This window comes from Papio anubis, chromosome 12 (assembly GCF_008728515.1).
Source record: "Papio anubis isolate 15944 chromosome 12, Panubis1.0, whole genome shotgun sequence".
In the NCBI taxonomy this organism is placed as follows: Eukaryota; Metazoa; Chordata; class Mammalia; order Primates; family Cercopithecidae; genus Papio; species Papio anubis.
In genome coordinates, this window is record NC_044987.1 from 86,687,590 (window position 1) to 86,711,108 (window position 23,519).

At 35.9% G+C, this 23,519-nt stretch overlaps 1 protein-coding gene across 1 annotated transcript in view; it reads right to left on the reverse strand.

The window, feature by feature from the left end:
• Positions 1 to 1,700: 1,700 nt before the first annotated feature.
• The window catches only part of LGR4 (leucine rich repeat containing G protein-coupled receptor 4), a 107,088-nt gene continuing 85,269 nt past the window's right edge, over positions 1,701 to 23,519 (reverse strand). The window contains exons 5-18 of the mRNA XM_009186405.4: positions 20,986 to 21,201; positions 20,090 to 20,161; positions 17,930 to 17,998; positions 16,631 to 16,702; positions 16,376 to 16,447; positions 16,010 to 16,078; positions 14,425 to 14,496; positions 12,876 to 12,941; positions 12,041 to 12,112; positions 9,738 to 9,809; positions 9,316 to 9,441; positions 8,044 to 8,159; positions 7,377 to 7,460; positions 1,701 to 4,886 (exon numbers count right to left, since the gene is read on the reverse strand). Coding sequence (XP_009184669.2) covers positions 3,610 to 4,886; positions 7,377 to 7,460; positions 8,044 to 8,159; positions 9,316 to 9,441; positions 9,738 to 9,809; positions 12,041 to 12,112; positions 12,876 to 12,941; positions 14,425 to 14,496; positions 16,010 to 16,078; positions 16,376 to 16,447; positions 16,631 to 16,702; positions 17,930 to 17,998; positions 20,090 to 20,161; positions 20,986 to 21,201 — 2,455 coding nt within the window. The 3' untranslated portion in view covers positions 1,701 to 3,609. The remainder of the gene's footprint in view (positions 4,887 to 7,376; positions 7,461 to 8,043; positions 8,160 to 9,315; positions 9,442 to 9,737; positions 9,810 to 12,040; positions 12,113 to 12,875; positions 12,942 to 14,424; positions 14,497 to 16,009; positions 16,079 to 16,375; positions 16,448 to 16,630; positions 16,703 to 17,929; positions 17,999 to 20,089; positions 20,162 to 20,985; positions 21,202 to 23,519) is intronic.

Below are 23,519 nucleotides of genomic sequence, written 5' to 3' on the forward strand. Positions count from 1 at the left end.
ATCTAAATGGAGTATTTTGTTCAAAATTTCGGTGAAAACAAAATGAAAATGGAAGAAAATTGGAGCACTCCAAATGAGTAATAAAGTTGATCAAGGAATAAAACTGACCTAATGGAGTTTTCGTTGTCGACCCTAGTTATTCAATAATGACATTTAAAAACCTTTTATCAGAACATCTCTAGAATCAGTAACATCAAAAGGCACTGGGCTGTGTGAGGGCCTCATAAAAAGGTAAGCTTGAGAAGCTGTTTGCCAATAGATATAACCAAACATAACTGTAGTGGGAAAAAACACTAGTATGAAAGGGACCTGGAATCAGTGGTTTTCCTGGTACTTGATAGGTTTTCCATTCCTAACACTCCTCCGAAAATGGGGGAAAAAATTTACCTCACAGGGTCATATTATCTCATTAATTCTCAAAGTTTCTAAGCTCAGGATCAGACAGATACAATGAAAAATTGTGTGTAAACTCCAGAACTTCTTCACTTTAACCTCTTCGCATAGGAATCTAAATGTCATATACTTCTTTGTCCCCTTAAAATGTTTTCCTAAACAAAGTATACCCTTTTCTTGATGCACCAGGGTCATCATTATGACCAACTGTGACATTATGCACTAGCAATGCTGGAACCCCCAAGGCTATAAGGCAGAGTCAGATGGTGCTGGTGCTGGTGTTTGAACATAATTAACTCCAGCGGTCTCATTTCTTACAGTGCCTTTTCATTACTGGAGCTGAGAAGCCATAATCGAGATGGGTAGAATTATATATAAATGTACAAATGTGTAAAAGAGTGTCTCTCCCCTTAAGTTTTAGGGTAATTCACTTAGTGACATCTTTTCATACAATTGGTACTTTGACCATGGTATATTTGAGATAATTATGTTTTGCTAGCTCTGGAAACTTGTATAAGAGGGACTTTTGCTTAAATAATTCCATCACCAGTTAGCCCTGTGGCAATATATTATGCAACTGTAAAAATTTATCCGTAGACATTAGTATTTACAGATAAAACAATATGATGTCTTAAATTTGCTTCAAAATAATGCAAGGGGCGGAGGGATTGGAGGGGGTCAGTGAATAGGATGAAGATGAAACAAGGTTCACTACACGCTGCAGATAATTGTCAAAGCAGTGACAGGTATGGGGTGAAGGGTGGGGAGGTGAGGTAATTATACTACTCTACTTTCTGTTATGGAAATTTCAAGCATATATGAAGTGTAAAACAAACACACACACAAAATTATGTCCCGAATGAAGAGGCACTGGGTTCTGGTTTGGGGTCTAATTTGCTGTGACTCAGGGACTCACTTAAATTTCATTAAGCCTTTTGTTTTCTCATCTGTAAAATGAGGACTTAGTGATTGTAAATACTGAAGTATTTCTAAGCATCTGGGCAACCGACTACATTTAATATCATACAGACTTTTTAATCATTTGCTTTTTAGATAAAGATTGAATCAATGGTTTTTCTGAAATTTCATAATCTGTTTTCCATGAGTATAGTTCAGACTTAGGATAAAAGCCTTTTTCTAAATTTCAGCAAAATGTTCTTATATATTTACAAATAAATATCAAAATGGTGTTTTCTAATGGTTACTTCCAACATTTCTTCTAATACTGTCCACTTAAAAATACTTAATTTGCTTACTTTAAAACTAAATTCATTAGTATACCTTGTTTTAAATTAAGGCAAAATAGATTGCTTTCTAAAAACTTTAATAATTCAAAACACTGAGTACAATATTGTATTTCATACCATATAGCACAAAGATTAACACATTTTATATATCTGTTATTCTAGATTTTAAATGAATAAAATGAAAAATTTTCAATAACTTGAATTTTGGAAAAAACCTTTTAATTAGGAGTTTCTTACCAAGTTATGATTTAATATTTATCAGATGTGTAAATATACAAACATGATAGCAATTTTTAAAACTTGTAAATAGTTGGCCTTACAAAATTACAACACACTGTAAATAAATCCTTCCCACATTTTATACAAACTACATGATTTTGATATACAAAGATTCTGTTTTTATTACATTGACAATGTACAACAAAGACTATTTACAATGCAAAAAGTATATAAACCACAATTTAACAGTCTGCTACTGGCAGCCACTATAGTTTAGGAGGTAGCTTTAATTAAACGAAATGAACAGAAGCCACATTTCCCAACTTGTGTTCTAAAAATAATTTACATAAGATAAAAATTCATTATATGCACAGTATGTACAGTTTAATTATTAAACTGCAATCTAGCTGGATTGTTTTAGTATATTCAGAATAACTAATATGGCAGTGGGTTTGCTACCGATTTAGCACACTGTTCAAAAAACATATTGAACAATTATAACTTTAAGACTCCACACAGTAATAGGTCTAAAGCCCATAGATGGGAATCAAGTAAAATTTTTAATTTTTAAAGACACAGGCCTAGCTTTATTCCTTCTTCTTCTATTTTTATTAATAACACATTATCTCGTTTAACCAGAGTTCAACCTCTGAGCTATTGAATAGGCTCTTTTGTAAAAAATAGTATGGGGAAGATGTATAGAAGTTTCCACATAATAGCACAGGTTCAAGATAATCCAGCTCACTAAGAAATAAACATAAGTACTTTGTGTCGTAATTACTCCCCGTTTCTTCTAATTAAATGCAGTATTGACCACAGTTTACTTTCTATATAATCTAAACTATTACTAGGTGACATACCAACAAATTGGAAAATATCAGTAGAGCCAATGATATTAGGAAGTATTCATTAATGAGAACGTTACATGGAGCCACCAAATCCCTCAGATACTATTAAACCCCCACATTAGTTAGTGGTTTAGCCAAATCGACTAAACCCACACAGCAATTAGTCTTTTACTTTTTTCCTAGTAGTGTAATCACAAAACACTTAAGAAAAAATTACTGATTGGACCAAAGCAATGTATAATGACTGAAAACAAATGTCCAGCTTTTTTTTTAACCTAACAGCTGTTAATATTGTTTTAAAAACATCTTCAGGTTTTAGATTTATAAACTGTTTAAACAAAATTTATGATTCTCTTATGTCAAGGATGGCAATTGAAAACATAATAAGGTAATACCTATGTATACTCTCACAGTTCTAGCTGGGACAGTCCCTTTTTTGGCCCTGCAGTAAGTTGTCCTGAGATTAATGATGAAACATTAGGTAAAATTAGCAAGATATTTTCTTCAGTTATAGAAAATCACATTTTAAAATATATTTTTTTAAAATATTAACAGCTATTCTTTATCTTGTGCTTAATTCACAAATAGGTATAAATTTGCTTCTTACAGATCAGAAAAACCTAACATTATATTGCTATACTACACCTAAGATCCTTTTCAAGTCATGCATTTGTTTCAAACAGACCATACATTGCTTGGACATTGCATTTTTCACCAATTTATAATTTAGGCACCTGTTCTTTGAAAATGACTGGTTTGAGAAATAAACTGCCACCTCTCCTTCTTCTAAGTGACACCAGGCAGTGATTATAGAAGTGCTTCCCAGATGAAAGATCAGAATAGGGTTCACTCTATAAACACTGATTTTGGTTGACGGGGGAAACAGTTACACACATAGTAGTTCAGTCTTTAACTCTTGGTAGATTGTAAGCATAGCGCACCAAAGGGAATCCTCTACTCTGGTAGAAGCAGGCTCGTCCACAGGCCTGCACCTGGTCAGAACTGTCTGAGACAAAGGAATCTTCTTCATCTGCGTAATCAGAGTGGGCCGACTGTGTGCCACAGTCGGACCAATAGCCCTCCGGTCTTTGGCAAGAAGCCACTGCCAATGCAGGACAGCTGTGTGATTTTATCAAGTGTTTGCATGATACTGGCTTTGTTAAAAGAAACGATTCGCAGCAGTCGCAAACAGTCAGGTTACCCTGCAAATGTGAGTACATGCCACAGTCGTAGTAGAAATCCTGTTCCAGACAACCACCTTGGCTACTGATGGAAACTGAAACTGATCCACTTTTCTTGGTAACACGTCGCTTCAGTAACTTCCAGTCTTCTTTAAACTTTGGGTTGAAGAAAACATACAGGACTGGATTTAGGCAAGCAGGCAATGGAAAAAATATCAGAGTAACAGACTTCATTATTTCGGGGCTGATAGAGATTGCAGTGATCAATGGTGCAAATGAAAAAAATGCCACAGGGCAGAAAAAGATGCAATTGGTGAAGATTAGCCAAGCAACATGCTTAATCATGCTAGATTGTGAGTTTTCTGAGAGGTCCTCTTTTTCCAAGTTGCAGTATAGCTTAGTGTAGATAATGGCCATTAATAAAAATGCTAGTGAGTTTAATAGCACTAAGGTTACAGTGAATCCTAATGATGGCGTTTCACCTGTAGGAAATGGCAAACAAAGGGGTGATGCAGAATATTCCCCTCTGTGGAAAAGGGGAAAACAGCCTGCTACTGTAGCACCTAGGAAAGCCAAAAGGGCAGCAACCCGGAACTGTTTGAGATGATTGCTCTTCCCATTTTTCATTACATCTTTTGCAGATAAGCTTCTTTCGACAGTTGCTAGCATTAATAAAAATATGGCACTTTCTGAGGAGAAAACTGCAAGAAACCCAGCTACTTTGCAGCCACTGCCGGTTTCCCACCAAATGCCAAATTCAGCGAATCTGCCCCAGGACACAGCATCAAGAAAAGTTAGGATGCCAGTATAGATTCCCATGAATAAGTTAGACACAGAAATCAAGCCTATAAACAATTTGGACGAAGGCAGTGATGTACAAGATGCAAATGTTGTTAAAATAACAAGTAGGTTGAAAAATAATGCAACCAAGAAAATGAACCACACAGTAAGACGAATCATCCAGCTTCCCAGTAAATATTCACAGGGCTTAAAAGCACCTAAAACAAAACACAGAGAGAGAGAGAGAAACAAAAGATAACTTAGAAAACAATTTAGAAAATGATATGGCTTGATAGAAAAACTAATGATATAGACTAATTAAATCTGCTCTCTACTTGACCAAAACTGAACTGATTACGACTTCTAAGATAGTCTGGTCATGGACCAGGCTATTTTTAAAATACACTGACTTTAATTTCTTTTATTAAATATTTGATAAGGCTATAAATATTTCTTTTATATTAAATATTTGATAAACAGTGATATTTAGGTGAAATTTTTCATTTTTTCTTGCATCTAAGCTAATTTACATAGCACAATGTCTAGGGCATAAGAGGTATTTGATAAACTGGGGGTCTGGAATGAGATGGTTGATAACTTGCTACTCTTACCTTAAGAAAGCAACTTAAAATTGTATAAATTTTAACCTGTATTAATTTTCTCACTTGTGAATAATAATGCCTGTTTCATACACTTATGCAGCTTAAGTAAAATTATACACATAAGGAACTAAGCAGGATGCTGGATATACAGTTAGACTTCAATAAACATTAGCTCCCTTTTCTTCTTCCTTTTAGCCCCAATATACTTTATAATCATGTATGTATATGGATGTATCCTCACATATTTTTAATACATTTTCTTATGGCTTTCAAAAGCAACCTGATGAAGCAGGTTAAGATAGTATAATTATCCCCATTTTTCATCCAGAGAAACTGATATTTCAAATCATTTGATTGGCCTGACAAACGCCATTCAGTAAGATAATATAGCTAGGACTATACCTCAGTGATGTTAACTATTCATACAAAGCTATGTACAATAAAATCCTACATAATACAAACTAGCATTGCAAGAACTCATTCAGTCGCTGAACTGTATGTTCCAGTAACTGACTTTCACATGTTAGTTATGACACGAATTACAACTGTTTTACTGAAAAATTAGAAAAGAGAAACAAGATTTTGACTATGAAACACAAGAAAACTATGTATTACAATTGTCTAAAAAACATGTTATATGAACTGTCATGAAAACGATATATCCAATAAAATATTTTAAATTGTTAGGATATTCACAGACCTCAAAAGCCAGTTCTGCACCATTTATCTGACTTCCAAATAACGTAAGAAACTCTTATTTTAATTTCCTTTTTACTAACCCTTCAGGAAGTGCTAAGAGAAAGCTCATTATCATCGTTATCTCTGTTATCTAAACTCATCCTTCATGGAAGGAGGGGTAGCTCATCCATCTGAGAGAACAGGAGACCTTTTGAGAACACTTTTACGGGTGAGAAAGGTTACTTCTCCAAAAAAACCTGGGAAGCAGCCTCCACCCAATCCCTGTCTTTGGAAGCCTGCTGCCTCCTCTGGTGCTAACAGAAGGATCCCAGCTCTCCTCCACTTCCAGCACTTCCAGCTTCGGCAGCAAGCACATCGTGTCTGTGTGTTGCTACAACTGAGTAGGGGGAGGCAGGCCTGCATTTCATTCTATGGCAGCCCAAGGAGATGAGCTCAGACCAGCTTTCCTCCTGGCCAGTCTCCAAGTTTAGATTCGGGGTGGAAGAAATGGAAATGCCTCACGTTCAAGTCCAGCTTCCCCTTTAAGAAACCTGTTCCCTTCTCATTGGATCATCAGTTCTTTATGTACATTCTCTGGCACATGAACTCCAGGGAGAGAAGTAAGCAAGCTGCACCCCAACCTTTAAAAATTAATATAGACACTAACACACAATAAAATAAATTACATAAACTTAGATGATTCTTGCCAATCGCAGTCACTTATCTGGTAAACTTAGAGCTTATTCTCTACAGAAGAAAGTATTCATAAAATACATACACAGCCCTTTAAGAAGCCACGATTCTGCAGCAATCACTAGTGAATCCATAATACTTATAATTCCAAGTCATAAAATTAATGTCCAGATGATCCTATGATATTATACTAACAAAGGAATCTATTTTGTAGCACACAATTTAACTAAAATATTTAAGCCTCCCTTTTACAGTAAAATTACAACTACATCTTCTCTAGTAGATTAGGCAGACTATGACAATCATGACCAAATATGTGGTGTCAGTTTTATAACTTTCTCAAAACTACAAAGTTCAATGACGTAAATGAGGGGAAATAAGGAAAGGCAAGGCTACATTAAGCACACACATACAATCTTCACAGACTACTAACTGATAGAATTAGTCCCAGAGTTAAAGGAGCATTAAGAAAGTGCCTCTGAAATTCTAATGTGTATAACCCTCACCTGGGGGAGCTTGTTAACATACAGATTCTGATTCAGTAGGTCTGGGCCTGAGATTCTGCAAAAGATTCCTAAGCTGCTAGTTGGTACACAAAGCACAAATCAGAAGGCTTCACGGGATCCTCTAGTACCATCCCTATTACAGAAATTACATCTATACCCAGGATATTTAGATATATTTGCCTAATGTTTGTTTAACATGAGTAACTGTGAAGAAAAAGGCTGGGCATACCTGTTGAAGGTGTACAATGGATAATTATTTGACTATGTTCTTCATTTTCAACAGTACTTGTGACATTTGCTGCATCAGCAGTACCTAAACATATAACACAAAGCATGTTTAATTAAAACCTTACGCAACTCAAAAGAACCATATTTTCCTGCGATTTTCTCTGTATATAAGTGTGAGTTCTCCTTATAGAAGGTTCAGTAGCATATTGAAGATGCTGGTAGCATAGTGAATGCCATTGTTTTTTTGGTTTTGGTTTTTCTTAGAGACAAGGTCTTGCTCTGTTGCTCAGTCTGGAATGCAATGGCACAATCATAGCTCACTGCAACCTCGAACTCCTGGGCTCCGCTCAAGGGATTCTCCCACCTCAGCCTCCCAAGTAGTGGGAAATACAGGCACATGCCACTATACTCAGCTAGTTTTAAAATTTTTTATAGAGACAGAGTCTTGCTTTGTTGCCCAGGGTGGTCTCGAACTCTTAGGCTCAAATGACCCTCCCGTCTTGGCCTCCCTAAGTGCTGAAATTACAGGCATGAACCATTGCGCCTGGCCAGAGAATGCCATTTTTCTCACAGATTTCCTATTGATCATTCACAAAGGGATTATAATAACAGAAACTTTAATCAATGCCTTAAAGGAGTGTTCTGTTTTTCAAAACTCATGCACTTGCCTTTCTCCTGTGCCACACTGTGGTCCTGGAGGCTGTTATCTTCTGTGTTTAAATTTGCATAAGAGTCACAACCCCAAAATGCACAGCACTGATAAGCATATGGCACTGATAAAGACCTGGAAAAAAAATTGTAAAATCTACACTGAATAGCAACTCCACAGATACAGTTTTGTTTTGTAAAAGTATTTTAAACTTTGAGAATCCCAGCCTAGGAGTCAGAAAGATCTGCCATGTGCTTTAGGCTGGTCATTCATCCTCTCTGGGCTTCAGTTTCCTTATCTGTGAAAACAGCTCTGATATCAGATGACACGGAGACTTTCTCCCTTTCTATAAGATCTCTCTTAACAGTTGGATGTAAATCAAACTGTTTAAAATTTAACAGCAGTACTGCAATTTAAAGTAGTATCTTATGACTCCTTTTATAAATGTATTAACTATGCTCAATTTATCATATGAAACTGATAGTTTCACTTAAAATTAATGCCCCAGGTCATTTGTGAATTTATACCATTAAATACATTTACTTTGTTTAAATAAATGTAATGGAAATATTTATTTTCTTCTGCAACAATAATATTCTCTCTCTCTTTTTAGAGACAAGGTCTTGCTCTTGTCACCCAGGCTATAGTGTAATGGTGCAATCACAGCTCAGTGGAGCCTAGACCTCCCAGGCTCAAGTGATCCTCCCATTTCAGCCCCCTGAGTAGCTGGGACTACAGGCACGTGCCACCACATCCAGCTAAGTTTTGTACTTTTTGTACAGACAGGGTCTCAGCATGTTGCCCAGGCTGGTCTTGAACTCCTGGTGTCAAGTGATCCGCCCACCTTGGCCTTCCCCAAAGTGCTGGGATTACAGGTGTGAGCCACCATGCTCGGCCTCATAACAATATTCTCCCTCTATTATATTTAATGTAGTCCCCCATAACTCTAAAATCTTCATGAAGTACTATAGCATTGTATCCGTTTTCTGCAGGCTCACATTTACATGGTTTCTGCCATCTTATTGCTAATGAAAAGTCCACTGTATTAAAAAACCATTCTAATAGCTCTATTATCTCTTTGAGGCCATCAAGGGCTCCAGTTCACGTTCTTAAAACCTATGGAATAATGTTCATGTTCTATTTTTTACCAAATTTGCAAAGATTGAGGTAGAAAATACCCTTACATTATAGCCTATCATTAAATCTGAGAACCACAACAAAAAACCAGGACACTCTATAATTTTGGAGCCTACCATAACTTCAACAAAAAAGAAAAATAAACAAAACACACCTGAGGTTAACAAAGTCTTTCGCTGCTAAGGCTTCTTTCAGCTTGAGGTTGCCCACAAGTTTCAATTGATTTAGCCCATTCAGGCCTTCCGTAGGAAAGGAAGTTAATTCATTGAAACTTACATCTCTAAAATATGAATGAGACTTCAAGTTAATGCCCAAGATAGAAATCACATGAAAACATCCGTACATGTATTAACATCATAAATATTAGATCCCTAAGATGAAGTTCAAGTAGGGTGCTAAAATGATAATTCTAGCATGTATCTTGCCATTTCAGAAGATTTTACTATAAATACAGCTTAGTATTTATACAAGGGAATAACTAAATAGAAAAATATTTTGATTTGACAATGTTAAAACAGATGTTTCTACAGCACTAGTTACTACTTTCATGACATTATTGCGTAATCATCTACTTACAGGTTAGTTATTGGCCCAAGTGTGGCAAAAGCTTTACTGTGAATTTCATGTATCAGGTTTCTACTCAGATCTCTGCAATTATAAGAGTAACATGTTAATCTTTCAAATAAACACTCAAAATGCCACTTAGACTATACTTTAGAATTAGAGGCAGTAACACAATATTGCTGATAAGATAACAAATATCTTCAATCTCGCCCAGCAATATTTTTTTCATGTTTATGTTGAATGCCTTTCCTTCACAACAATCTATTTCTTGGAATATGTTCCGTACAGCAGTAATTCTAGCTGGCGTCTGTTTCAAAACAGTTGTGAATTTTCCCACTTTATCATTCTGATACCAATTCAAAAATATAAATGATATGATAAAACCTTTGGTACTGCTAACTCAGTGAGGAAAAGCCCAGTTTCTGAAAAAGCTGAAAATAAAAACAGACTTCATATTATTTGCTTTCTCAAAGGTTATTGATAAGGCCCTGAGAGAAGACAAACAATCAATATGCAAACAAGAGCATTCCAGGAGGGCTGCAGATACCCTTCTTTTCCTAAGCAGGAAATAAACATTGCATCAACAGTAGAGCCAGCTCCGTATTCAGGAACATACCCTGAGAAATTCTGATATTATAGAATTAATAAAACAGAAATAATCTACAAACACACTTACACTGAACCTCAAAGGAAATTTAAACACTGAATAAATTCATTCCGAGACACATTTCATAGATAACAAGGAAACTCAACACACTTGGTTCCAAATTACGAAAAGACCAGCTTCTTACTGTCACTTATCAGTGTTCTAGAAGTGATGGCAACTAGGAGCCAGTCTTCTTCCCTATGACTGCCCAGGCTTCCAGAAAGTTAGTCTACAACTTGCTATGATCCAGCAACCCAACTACCAATTAAATATTTTCTAGTAGAGTGTGTGTCATATTTCTTAAAGGGGATATACTAAAAAACCATATTCAATACACGTAATTTCGCTTCACTGTCAATTTTTCAAACTTTTTCTATAATAGAAAAATGTTGTGCTGGGCAAGGTAGCTCACACCTGTAATCCAAACAACTTTGGGAGGCCAAGGTGGGTGGATCACTTGAGCCCAGGAGTTTGAGACAAGCCTGGGCAACATAGGGAGACCCCATCTCTACAAAAAAAAAAAAAATTAGCTGACATTGTGGTGTGCACCTGTAGTCCCTCAGCTATTCAGGAGGTTGAGGCAGGAGGATTGCTTGAGCTCAGGAGTTGGAGGCTGCAGTAAGCTGTGATTACACCATTGCATTCTAGCCTGAGTGACAGAGTGAGAGACCCTGTCTCAAAAAAAAAGAAAAATGTTCACTAATTTAGTGTACTATGTTTCTGCACTAAAGTTCTAGGAATATAATGAGTGGCAAGCTTTGTCTCAGTCACCTCTATATTCCCAAGTACTTATGAGAGTACCCGGAACAAATATGTAGTCAAATACAAATGATTTTTTAAATAAGTGCTTCTGTGGCTTATGAACTCTATTTGTCATGACAGATACTCCAGTGCAAGGGTCAGCAAACTTCTTCTGTAGAGGGCCAGATAGTAAATATTTTCACCTTTGTGGGTCATATACTCTCTGCTGCAACTACCCCATTCTGCTATAGTGGGGTGAGAGCAGCTTTAGACAGCACTTTAATAATAAAGACCTGGCAGTGTTCAATTAAACTTAATTGATAAGCCAGGAAGCAGACTGGATTTGGTCCACAGGCTGTAGTTGGCCTACCCTTGCCCTAATGAATTGGCAAACCTTACTATTATAACTTGAAAACAAATAAGCTATATCACTTCAGTTATACACATTACACATTTTTCTATTTGCCAATGAACAATTAGCTAAAGTAAAAAATATTGAAAGTAGATTATTTATAAAGTTGCAAGTCTAAAAATCTTGCAATACATAAAATAATATTTTAGGAAAAGTCTAAAAATAATATTTACTGAACACAAATATTATATATATATATATATCTTTTTTTTTGAGGCGGAGTTTCACTCTTCTTGTCCAGGCTGGAGTGCAATGGCACAATCTCAGCTCACTGCAACCTCTGCCTCCAGGGTTCAAGCGATTCTCCTGCCTCAGCCTCCCAAGTAACTGGGATTACAGGCATTCACCACCACACCTGGCTAATTTTTTATATTAAGTAGATAGGGTTTCACCATGTTGTTCAGGCTGAAATTAAAATTATATCTTTAAGTATATCTAGTAACATGGAAATCATAACAACATACTAACATAGTTTGGAAAAAACTTATTGTCTTTAATAATCATAGACAAACTTACAGAATCCTTAGAGATATCAGGCCTTGAAAGGTGCCTTCCTTTATTTGGTAGATCTGATTACGCTGTAAAGAACTAAAGAAAAAAAGAAGAAGAAAGAAGATGAAGATGAAGACAAAGACGAAGAAGAGAGCAGGAGGAAGAGGAAAGAGAAAAAAGTTATGTTCTATTTTGAAAAATAACATTATAACATTTCTTAGTTGAGTTTTTTCTAAGTTTAAATAACTATTATGTAACAGTGATCTTGTTGAAAGAGAACTGCCCTTTTCTCATCTATAAAATGAAAGAGATTAATTGGTATTTCATCCCATATTATACTGGGAATTAATTGGTATGCTATCTAAACTCCCCCATCAACCCCACTCAGGCATAAGAGAAGGAAGATGATGCAGGGAGAAAAGGAACAAAGACAACACAACTATGACAAATACCATAGGAATAAAGTTACAGGACTAAATAGAGTGAAAATGGGAGAATTAATGCCTCCCTCTTCCCGTCTCCCAGCCAACTTCCACCAGAACTGTCCAACACAGGATATGATGGGAACTGGCATTCATGTCTGGTTTCCCTCAATAGCTGGACAAGTTTTCATTTTCCATTTCTTTTAAAAAACACCAACTTCCCCCGCATAGTGTTTCATGGGATGCCTGATAGGTAAGTGCCTAATACATGCTGGTTGCATGAATACATCTGGTTCAATTTGACATGTTATGTATGGGAACATCTGATTACAGGGATTTCTAATTTCTTACTATTAAAGCCATCTATTAAAAATAGGAAATGCTCAACAAACTAACAATATACCACAGCAAAAGGAGTAAGTCAAAGACCAACTCACATTTCTTCCAGAGCATGGCAACCATTAAAACTTGGAAGGTCTCTTATATTGTTGTAAGACAAGTCCCTTAAAACAATGGAAATTAACAAATTAATGCTATGTTATCAGAATATTATATTAAAAGAGTGGTACTCAGAAGCAATGAAAGCAGAGTTAAGATAACTAATAAAGAGATATGCCTGAATAAGAAAAGCAATTATTTTTTCCTAAGACTTGTCACCTTTTCAAATACCTCTGTGATACAATAAGCCTAAGACTGATGAAAGTTCAAGAATATATTTTTGAGCATAGACACTATAAAATATGTAAAAATACATTCATATAAAGTATATATATAAAGTATATAACATAAATATATAAAATTAAATATGTAAATATAGAAAAATATAGAAAATATATAAAATTTGTTGGTAAAGCTACATTTTTTTAAATTTGTATTTATACAGTTTAAAAATTTGTATTTTTTCAATATTGTTTATCCCATAAATAACTTATATGTTCTTTTATTGAAAAGCTCTAAGAGAAATGGTATGCTTATCAACATTTTAAAAAACATTTATATTACATCAAACACCAGAACTATTTAACTTTCAGTCCCACTGCAGTTTTTCCTCAACAGTGATCATTGTGTTTAAGTTTGATACACCACTACATCACTAAATTATAGTCATGACCCACATAACAGTTTTGGTCAATGACAGACACCATATACAATGATATGGTCCCATAAGAGTATAATACCATATTTCTGCTCCAACTTTTCTATGTTTAGACATACAAATATTTACCATTGTGTTACAATTGCCTACAGTATTCAGTACAGTATTATGCTGTACAGGTTTGTAGGCTAGAAGCAACAGATTACATATAGCCCAGGTATGTAGAAGAAACCACCGAGGTTTGTGTAAGCATAATCTATGATTTTCACACAATGACAAAATTGCCCCATGACACATTTCTTAGAATGTATTCCTATTGTTAAGTGGATGTGTGACTTTACTTGCTTAATCAATCAGTCATTTATCTTGTTACTATCTCCCACCACTGAATACTTATTAACAACTTAATAACTTAATTGTTTATTCTGGTGACATTTTTACATCCTTTATTTACTTTTAGTTTCTAGGTCAGCCTAAAGTTTTTAGAAAGCTACATGCTTTAGTTCATTCCTGATTGAATAAAGATTTAGGCTCTGCTTAGGTTGCAGATGACAGAGAGGAGAATATGAGGAGATATACCCCTGGACAAACTAGAATAAAGACAAAGAGTCAGGATGAGAAAAAATTAAGAAAGAACCTAGCTTGGTTTTACTTTGTTCAAATAAAGTCACAAGTATATGATATATTCATAATCCTAAAACCTAATTCAAATGCGTATTACCCACCATGGAGATGACTCAAATATCTGCTTCTTTACAGAAAGGGAACAACTAAGTAGTAATTATACCTCAAAACCACCTTATGGAAAGTAGATCGTTAAAAATAAAACTGAACATGTGTGAATATATAAACAAAAGGTATGAGGGGAACGGAAGAAGAATCCAACTTACAAAGTCCTAAGCATCTTTTGTTCTTGACACAAATTATTAGGTATGCTGCTTATCTTTGTACCTGTCAAAGTCCTGTGGAAAAACATTATTCATGTAATAATTCAACTCAAGAATAGTAAGCAAAATTTATTTCCATATAGAAAAATGATAGGAAAAAAGTGCTCACATATTTACATATGGACTAGATTCTATACATCCCATGGCCTAATTATTCCATAAAGTTAGACATGCAGGAAGGTGAACTGAACCCCAATGTGATATCATGTCCACAGGAACTCAAAAACACTTGTGACATTAGATGCTGATATTGTCCAGATGACGGGCTTGATTCTCCACATGGACCAGGAGGAAAACACTAATCTACAGTCACACAGTCTGATCACAGTTAATTGCAAGTTGTCACCTTCTTACACCCAAGACCTTTGAAACCAACTTGCATTCTGCCCCCAAACCTTGTTTCTGTCTTGTCTTTCAGTCAACCTGGGTCAGCATTTACAAATGTTTTCTTATTCCCCTCCCTTCTCTAGTCTATCACGAGTTCCTGTTATTTTTTCCTCTGTTGTGTTTCTAGCATCTAATTCTTTCAGAAAAAGAGTGAAGTGAGGCAGAGAGGGATGGAGGAATCTCAGACAGACCACACTATTGTCCTGGTGCAAATCCAGTGATGGATTAAAGATCTGGAGCTCTCATAATTCAGTGTGTTCATCTGGTCAGGCAGACTATTCCCACGGCTGCCTCACTGTTCTCCCCATCTCTAGTCTCTTTCTCCTTACCCTCCTCACATTACCTGCTCGAACATTCTCAACATCTCCAACTGCCTTAAGAGTCAAGTTTAAACTCCTTACCTCAGTGCTTCCCAAGTTCTTTTTTAAAAAAATCTTGTCACATGTGACCACTGTAACATTTAAATGGCACGCTGAAGTAAGACTCCTGTGGCTAGAGGCCCTAACTGCCTCAGGCCCCACCTGACTGTCTGAAGGGCTGAGGTCATCAAGATCTTAAGTGCACCTGTAAACCCATGCACAGACCACTCACTGGGAAACTGCCACAACCAAATGTCCAATGTTCAAGGCCTGTCATTTTAAAGTCTAATCACAAACAATTCTCCGATGTCTCCATACCACCCCCATCCTATTATAAACATGTAATTCTAGCTATATTTGCTCATCTATATGCCATCTCTGAGAATACTTTTGGTATTTCCAGTTTTACTAATCCTGCCTTAAATAAAAGAGTCAGCTCTAGGAAACCTGACAGTATTCAAACATTCCACCTCCTTCGTGAAACCTTCTGTGATAGTCTACATCGATTGCTCCCACTTCTAAATTCTGAAAGCACTGCTTCTAATTTGCCACTTTGTTGCTGCTTTGTATTTTCTGTGAACTTCTCAGATCTTATCCACATAATCAGCTCTACTCTGTCTAAGCTCACTGACCCCAAACCCAATATATTCTTTTCCATGCATGAAATGTACAAAGGGAAACTGAAGGAATCAACATAAACTGTCACTAACAGACCCTGGCACCCTGCTAGCAGTCCAGTAGTGTTATCTTTATACAAGCCCTCTTCAAAGGGCCATACTTACAGACTTTCCAGGTGGGCGGTTCCTGTAAGATTGGGGAACTGCTGCACCATGCTTGCACCACGAATGACTCTTTAAGAAATTGAGAAAGACAAAGTAATTTTAATTTTTTTCATATTTTATCTTTTAAACAGTTTAAAATTACAGTGCAACTATAACTAAAAATAAAACTAGTTTCATCTCTTGAATGTACTTGAAAGTGTGATAATATGGCCAAGTGTTCACAAAAATAAGAACCATTATAAATTCTGCCCAAGGGAGAAAAAAATTTTAAAGATTTTGTTTTCTGGAGTTCCAGTAACAAATTATTGTTTTCCACTAAAACAACTGTATAAATATCCAGGTTTGTTTTTAAATTCACATACTTACAGGGAATGAAGATCAGATAAATTGTGAAATGCTGAGTTCCCCACATAAGATAGAGGATTATCATACAAATGTCTGTGAAAATACCCAAAAAAAGTAACATGTTCATATGTTCACAAGCAATCTAATATTAAATCTATGTTCACAATGTACATATATCTAAAAGTCTGAATTTTCGTTCTTTATCTGGATGTTTGGCATTGTAAAGACATAGCTTCACATAATTATACGTTAAAAGAAACTTTCAAAAATACTTACATAGTTCTTAAGAGTGGGTTACCATCAAATGCTCCATCAGGGATAACAGAAATAGAATTACTATGAAATCCTCTAGAAAGATAGGAGAAAAGTATTTTGAAATGCATTAGCCTCTTGTGAAATAAAATCCAAGTATCTACTGCAGTTCAGCATTATATAAAATACAACTGATAATGACTACATGAAAATTTTCAAAAACATAGGAAATCTCAAATTTTAATTTTATCTAATCTTTTTCAGTATCATACCTAATTCTTTTTTAACCCACTGCTTAGCCTGGTATCTATCAGATCCCTCATATGCATTTATCTGTTGCTTCATCATAGAAAAAAGCTTTAGACCATGAGAAACAGGTGTTCTAACCTCCAAATCTCTCTCACTGTAGCCTGTATTTAGTCTCTTGGCAATGCATCTTAGAATGTTAACCATTAACTAGCTCATGACACATAGTCCCTTTTGTGCCATATACAGTCACTATCTCTACCCATGACAAACCCAATGTCCAAAATGTTCCCTCAGGCTGGGCACAGTGACTCATGCCTGTAATCCCAGCACTCTGAGGGGATCACTTGAGCCCAGGAGTTTGAGACCAGCCTGGGCAACATGATGAAATCCTATCTCTAGAAAAAATTTAAAAATTAGCTGGGCGTGGTGGTGCATGCCTGCAGTCCCAGCTATCCAGGAAGCTAAGGTGGGAGGATCACCTGAGCCTGGGAGGTCAAGGCTGCAGTGAGCTGTGATCACGCCACTGCACTGTGGCACCCCAGCCTAGGCGACAGAGTGAGACCCTGTCTCAAAACAAACAAACAAACAAACAAAAAGAAAGAAATAAAAACAAAAATGCTCCCTCATTCCTGTGTTTAAATATTTTTATTCTTTCAAGTTCAGTCAAACTCCTTCCCTTTGGTGATGCTTTCTGCAGTAACTCCAAGCTTCAATTAGGTATTCTTCTGGAATGATTTATTTATCCTATTCATTCAGCATTTATTTCTACCTAGAAACAGCTATCTGTCTTAACATGATCAGTTTCCCCAGTGAGACTAAGACTACAAGCTCCTTAAAGGCAGACACTGTATATCAGGCCTTCTTGTTTTACCAGCATCTAACCCTATACAGCAATCTATACTCAAAATTGTCTGTGCCATCGAACACAATCCAGTTGTATGATTATTTGTGTGTTTGTGTGCATGTATTACAATTATATGCAATGGACCAAGATGTGCTAAAATCTCATTGTCGGAACATTAAATGGTGAGTTTCAGGGATATGAAGACATAAAGAGAATGAAGCAATACTCACAGCTCTTTTAGGCTAGGAAGGGCTTTAATAGCCTGAGGAAATTCCCCCAAGTTATTATAATTCAAGTCTCTAGAAAAAAAAATGGGTGAAAATATATCAAAATATTAAATAGTGGTCATAATTCATAAGGCATTTTGTTACAGATATATATTTTTTAATCACATCCTCTGTATGGTAATCTTTCTTTACCAACCATATCATCATTCAAAACCAAAACCATGTAGGAGTTTAACTGAATTTACACCTTTTCTTACAATACTGAACAGAGATAAATCATTCTTCTTCCATGATGTTTTTAGGTCAACAAACTTACAAGTTCAAAGAATTTTCAGAATCATGTATTACTGATGCATTAAATACATAAATCATCTGAATGGTATTTCTCTGAAAATTCATTATAGAAAATAATTCATTGAATATCCATTTGTAAATGACAGCATGAAACTGAGGTTTCCATTTGGAGTTCACAGTGGCTTCCTGAAATTCTGGTATAAGAGCAGCTGATCTCAGTTCCACCATCAGCATGATGACCTGAGATAAGAATAATCAGAAGGAGGCTAGGCGCAGGGGCTCACGCCTGTAATCCCAACACTTTGGGAGGCTGAGGCGGGCAGATCATGAGGTCAAGAAATTGAGACCATCCTGGCCAACATGGTGAAACCCCGTCTCTACTAAAAATATCAAAATTAGCAGGGCATGGCGGCACATGCCTGTAGTCCCAGCTACTCAGGAAGCTGAGACAGAGAATCTCTTGAACCTGGGAGGCAGAGGTTGCAATAAGCCGAGATCATGCCACTGCACTGTAGCCTGGTGACAGAGCAAGACTCCGTCTCAAAAAAAAGAAAAAAAGAATAATCAGAACGACAAGGGTAGATTCACACAACTGTTGTCCTCATATAGGTTATGAATTATTGGGAATTTTATATTAGTTAGGGGACAGATAAGCCATAGTGATCTGCACTAAAAAAGTCTTAGTTCTGAGAGTGTTTAAAGTTTAATTTCTTTTAACATAAAGAGCACATTGGCATATGATTAGCATGATTGACTTCAGAATGAAAGTAAAATTTAAAAAGCTCAGCTCCTTTGAGACCTATTTTGTTTTCCTTTTCCTTTTTGTAACATAGAAGAAAAAAATGGCAAATAAAAATTTAACTGGGAAGAGGTTTAATTTTAACATAATTGAAATAGTGTACACAGCCTAGGATTAGGAAACCTCTTCAATCTTTTATTTATAACACTGAAACTCACACACTTAGCAAAGGAGATCTGAGTTTGGAACTACCTTCTACAAGATTTTCAACTTTCATATATCCATTGAAGTTTCCTATCCTCTAATTTAGATAGGAAAGTGAATTAATAGAGTCCTAAAAGGTTTTAAGACTTCTCATTAATTGACAGTTAACCAGAAAATTCATCAAATAAAATACTACAAACCCTGAGCATTCCAATCAGGTTTTACTCACCCATGTAATTGAGACCTTCTCTGAATCATTTACTCATCACAACAGCAAACATTACATTATCTTTGAATAAAGGCAATAAAGGCAACTAATATAGGCTAAAAGAACAAAAATAAAGATCCTTCTCTCAATTATACACAGCTGCACAATGCCTTTTACTTATATAGTGGTGCAATGTACAGTTGAAACAGCCAGAGGTCTCAAACACTTTAGCTAGTGGAAACAACAACAAAAGTATCACAGCAAAATATAAAATCTTCGTTTGTTACATGTAAAAGCAGATATAGTATTCAAACCCAGTGTTAACAATTAGAAGGCAACTGAGGTCATGGAAAAAAACAAAACTATCCAGAATTCATTTTAGAAATTTCTAACTTCCAAAACTGTCATACATTTAACAAAACCAACATTTCTGGAAAGGTATACATCTTTGTAGATTGAGCTGTTTTGAATGTGTAGATTGAGCTGTTTTGAATGCGTATTCTTTAGGGGGAAATATGCAATTCATCCTTTGCCATTTTTAGCCATGGACTTAGATTAGTATTCATAATTGGGTTATTTGATAGCTAGAATTTAGTCAAGTATCAAAGTGAATAAGAAGCTGAACTCAAGGCCAATATTTTTTTCTTTTTCTGTAATGAAGTACAAAACTGCACTTTCAATATCACAATGCAGTTGCCTAAAATATGAATATACTTACAAGGTCTCCAGGTTATCTAGTCCATCAAAACAGTGTTGACTTAGGCTTTTAATTTTATTGTTATGAAGATGCCTATGGAGGAAAAAAAAGCATAAAATGACTTTTCAATTTCCCATTGGCAACTATTATCATTGTTTTATATGTCTGAATTGGTGTGTAAAGGAATGATGTAGCTAAACATATCAACAGTTGACCACAGAAAACAAGTGGCATTGGGTAGTTATCTCTTGCTATGTACACTGCACAGACTCACTAAACATAGAATACCCCATGGAAAGAGAAAGTATCTCTAATGGAAATATGGTATGTACATGGAAGATTATTTAATATTTACTCATCAAAATAAAGTTTTGATTAGCTCTTAATTATATGAAGCAAAATTTGATGAGCTGTCCTACTGAGGACATGAGGGTAACAGTGTGGAGGAAGTGTAGTTTACACCAGTGAGATCTCTAACAGATTTTAAAAGAAGTGCTACTTTGTTATGTCTTGGAAGATTAAAAAAGCACTGCATCCCATACTCTCTGAACAAGTGGAAAACACGAAACATCCCTGGGACTAACTTCTATGGCCACCTTGAAATGATTTCTCTTCTTTTAACACTGAATACGCTGCTGGGACACAAGTAAAAGCTGTATGAATGTGTGCTGAATGACCTAATTTATTCTCATGATTACAACTGGTCATTTATCTTAGGGAGATTGAACAATTATCACCAGCTATTAATTTTTTTAATTCTCCCATTTTGTTTAGTCTTGTACAAAAGCAGCTCCCTCAAGCACTAACTATTCAGGAGCATATTCAGCGAGGTGCTTTGATAATAATCTGTCAGAAGAAGCCTGTTTTTGCACCCCAATTAACACAAATATATGGAATTAAAAGGGTTAGATACTTACAGAACTACCAGGCTTGAAAGGTTGGTAAATGCAAAGTCAGGGATGCTTGAGATCTTGTTGAGAGCCAGGGTCAGCGCCTGTAGGGTGGGCAGATTGCTGAGGGGGCGCACGGGCACCTCTGTCAAGCTGTTGTCATCCAGCCACAGATGCCGTAACTGAACAAGTCCTTCAAAACTGTCCTCGGGGACTGAGGTAATATGGTTGGCATCTAAACGCCTAACAGAAACAGAAACAACCATGTTCAGTAACAAATTCTAGTGAAATGAGTCAGTCCAAGTCTCACAACTCAAAGCTTTCAAAACAAAAAGGACTTATAAAAATGATCATCTTTAATTTTACTGGAAGTCCTCATAAAATCTAATAACTTTTTCATGATCAGTATTGTATATGAAAGTCAGTTCTTTCTCTTCCTTCGTAAGAATGGCATGTATCCAAATCTATATTCTTCAACTATCTTTGGCTAAGAAGTAACTTTATAGCAGAAAGATATATTTAAAAAAAAAAAAAAACTTGCAAAGTTCTTATTGAAATTATGTTTTAGAGCATAATTATCAGATATACAAAAAAAAAGAAGAAACTAAGCTGACCAAATAAGCTACTTTACTTCCAATGTTACATTAAAACTACTATTAGACATTAAATTTAGTTGCTACTCTGATTCTATACCAAAGGGAAATATTAGAAAATACTTAAAATTTTTGTATAGCAATAAAGAATCTAAATAGATTTTCAATCATCCTTATTACCTCTAGGCAAGTTAAAAATGTAAGTGCCATGTACAGGCAAAGCAACTTTTTCCTCTTCTCTTAGCAGTTAAGTGCTTTTGAAAAATCAGTGTGCTAAAATTAACAGTTATTAAGAAAAGGTCAAATTATCTGTTGGAAAAATCAAGCAGCTCCTCAAATCAATGTTACTGTGGCTTAAAAGCTTCTTCAATTTTTCCAAAAATTTTGGAATTAAGAACACCTTACTAATAGGATTACTAATATTTAAAATTAAGTCCCCATCTGAAAATGAGGAAACTAAGTCCTACGTATTATTGTTGGCACAACGAGATGTAATTGTTGGAATAATTGCTTTTCAACACAAAGACAATCTGCTATTAATATGATGATGGACACTATGCCAGGCAAATCACAGCTTTCCTCACAAATCCCTTGTTGATGCATCTTCATTACTTATATTCATGCCTCACAGCCTTGAACCTCTTTGTGAAAATTACAGAACACACACACACAAAAACACTGGTTAAAAATTCAAAATGACAGCATCTTTTTAAAGAAATAGTTTGACAACTTTCAAGTTGAGGAAATTCAGAGTTTTAGAGTGGTTTTTGTGCCTCCTGTTTCCTTATGCTGTTCCAACTTCAGTTCCTGCCATAATTGTCCGTTTCCACCACAGTCAAGTTCTGGGCCCCTGGTCCCAATTAACTGCTCCCAGCCCCAGATGCATTTTCCCTTCCTAATGACGGAATAGCATGGGTTAAAGACCGTTGGTCCTGGTGAGTATCTGATGAAAGCTTTCTTTCTAATAGTCAAGATATCTGAAAGAACACTTGAAAAGGGAGAGCTTAGGACACTGAGCAGCTGCCTTAAGAATCTATCTAGAAACACACATTTTTAGACTTGTTTATTTTTTGGACTTTCTAGAACTTGCCCTGAGACAGGTAACTTTTACATAACAGACTGGCAAAGTATTGGCTACAGAGTGGCAAAGTACTGCCTACAGAGCTGTTTAGGAGATTTGCTTTAACGAGCAGATAGGAATGTGTTCAAACGTGTGCACGCGTGCACGCGCATACACACACACACACACACCCCTTGTGGAACTTTTCCATTCTTAGGAAGAAAAAGATTTAAACACATAATCATACAATTAAGCATATTATATAAATAAATAATTAATGTAGCTAAATTATACTTGTACATAACTTAATTACCTGCAGTTCACTCAACACAGTTAAATTGAGCATCCTGTTAGGTACAAAGGATAAGATAGTGAACACAACAGGCATGAGGCCTGTCCTCAAGAGACTGACATTCCAGTGGCGGAGGTGACATACAACATAATAAACAAGTCACAAAATGGTAACGAAGTTCTTTAAAAAGTACCTCTGAAGTAGATAAACAGGGCACTGAGGTTACAGACTGATGGACTCTGAGGAGGAGGGTAGTTACTCAAGAAAAGTATTTCTAAGAAGGTGACATTTAAAGTGAGACCTAAAGAAAAAGCAAGAATGAGTCAAAGTAGGAGCTGGGCAAGGAGTGTTTTAGGCAAAGGAAAGAGCCAAGGCAGAGACCCAATAGCAGAATGGTTGCTGGTATGATCCAGCAACTCCCCAAAGGTATGAGTGATTAAAACACAGGAGGAAGGGAGTAGAGGGACCAGGGAGATACAGCTGTAGATGCAAAGAGGGTCCACATTCCATATGTCCCTATAGGCCAGGTAAGGGGTTTGGGTTGTATTTTCGTTACAATTTGAAGTTCCTTAGTGTTACTGCAGTTGAAAAGTTTAAATTGTTTATTTTATCATAT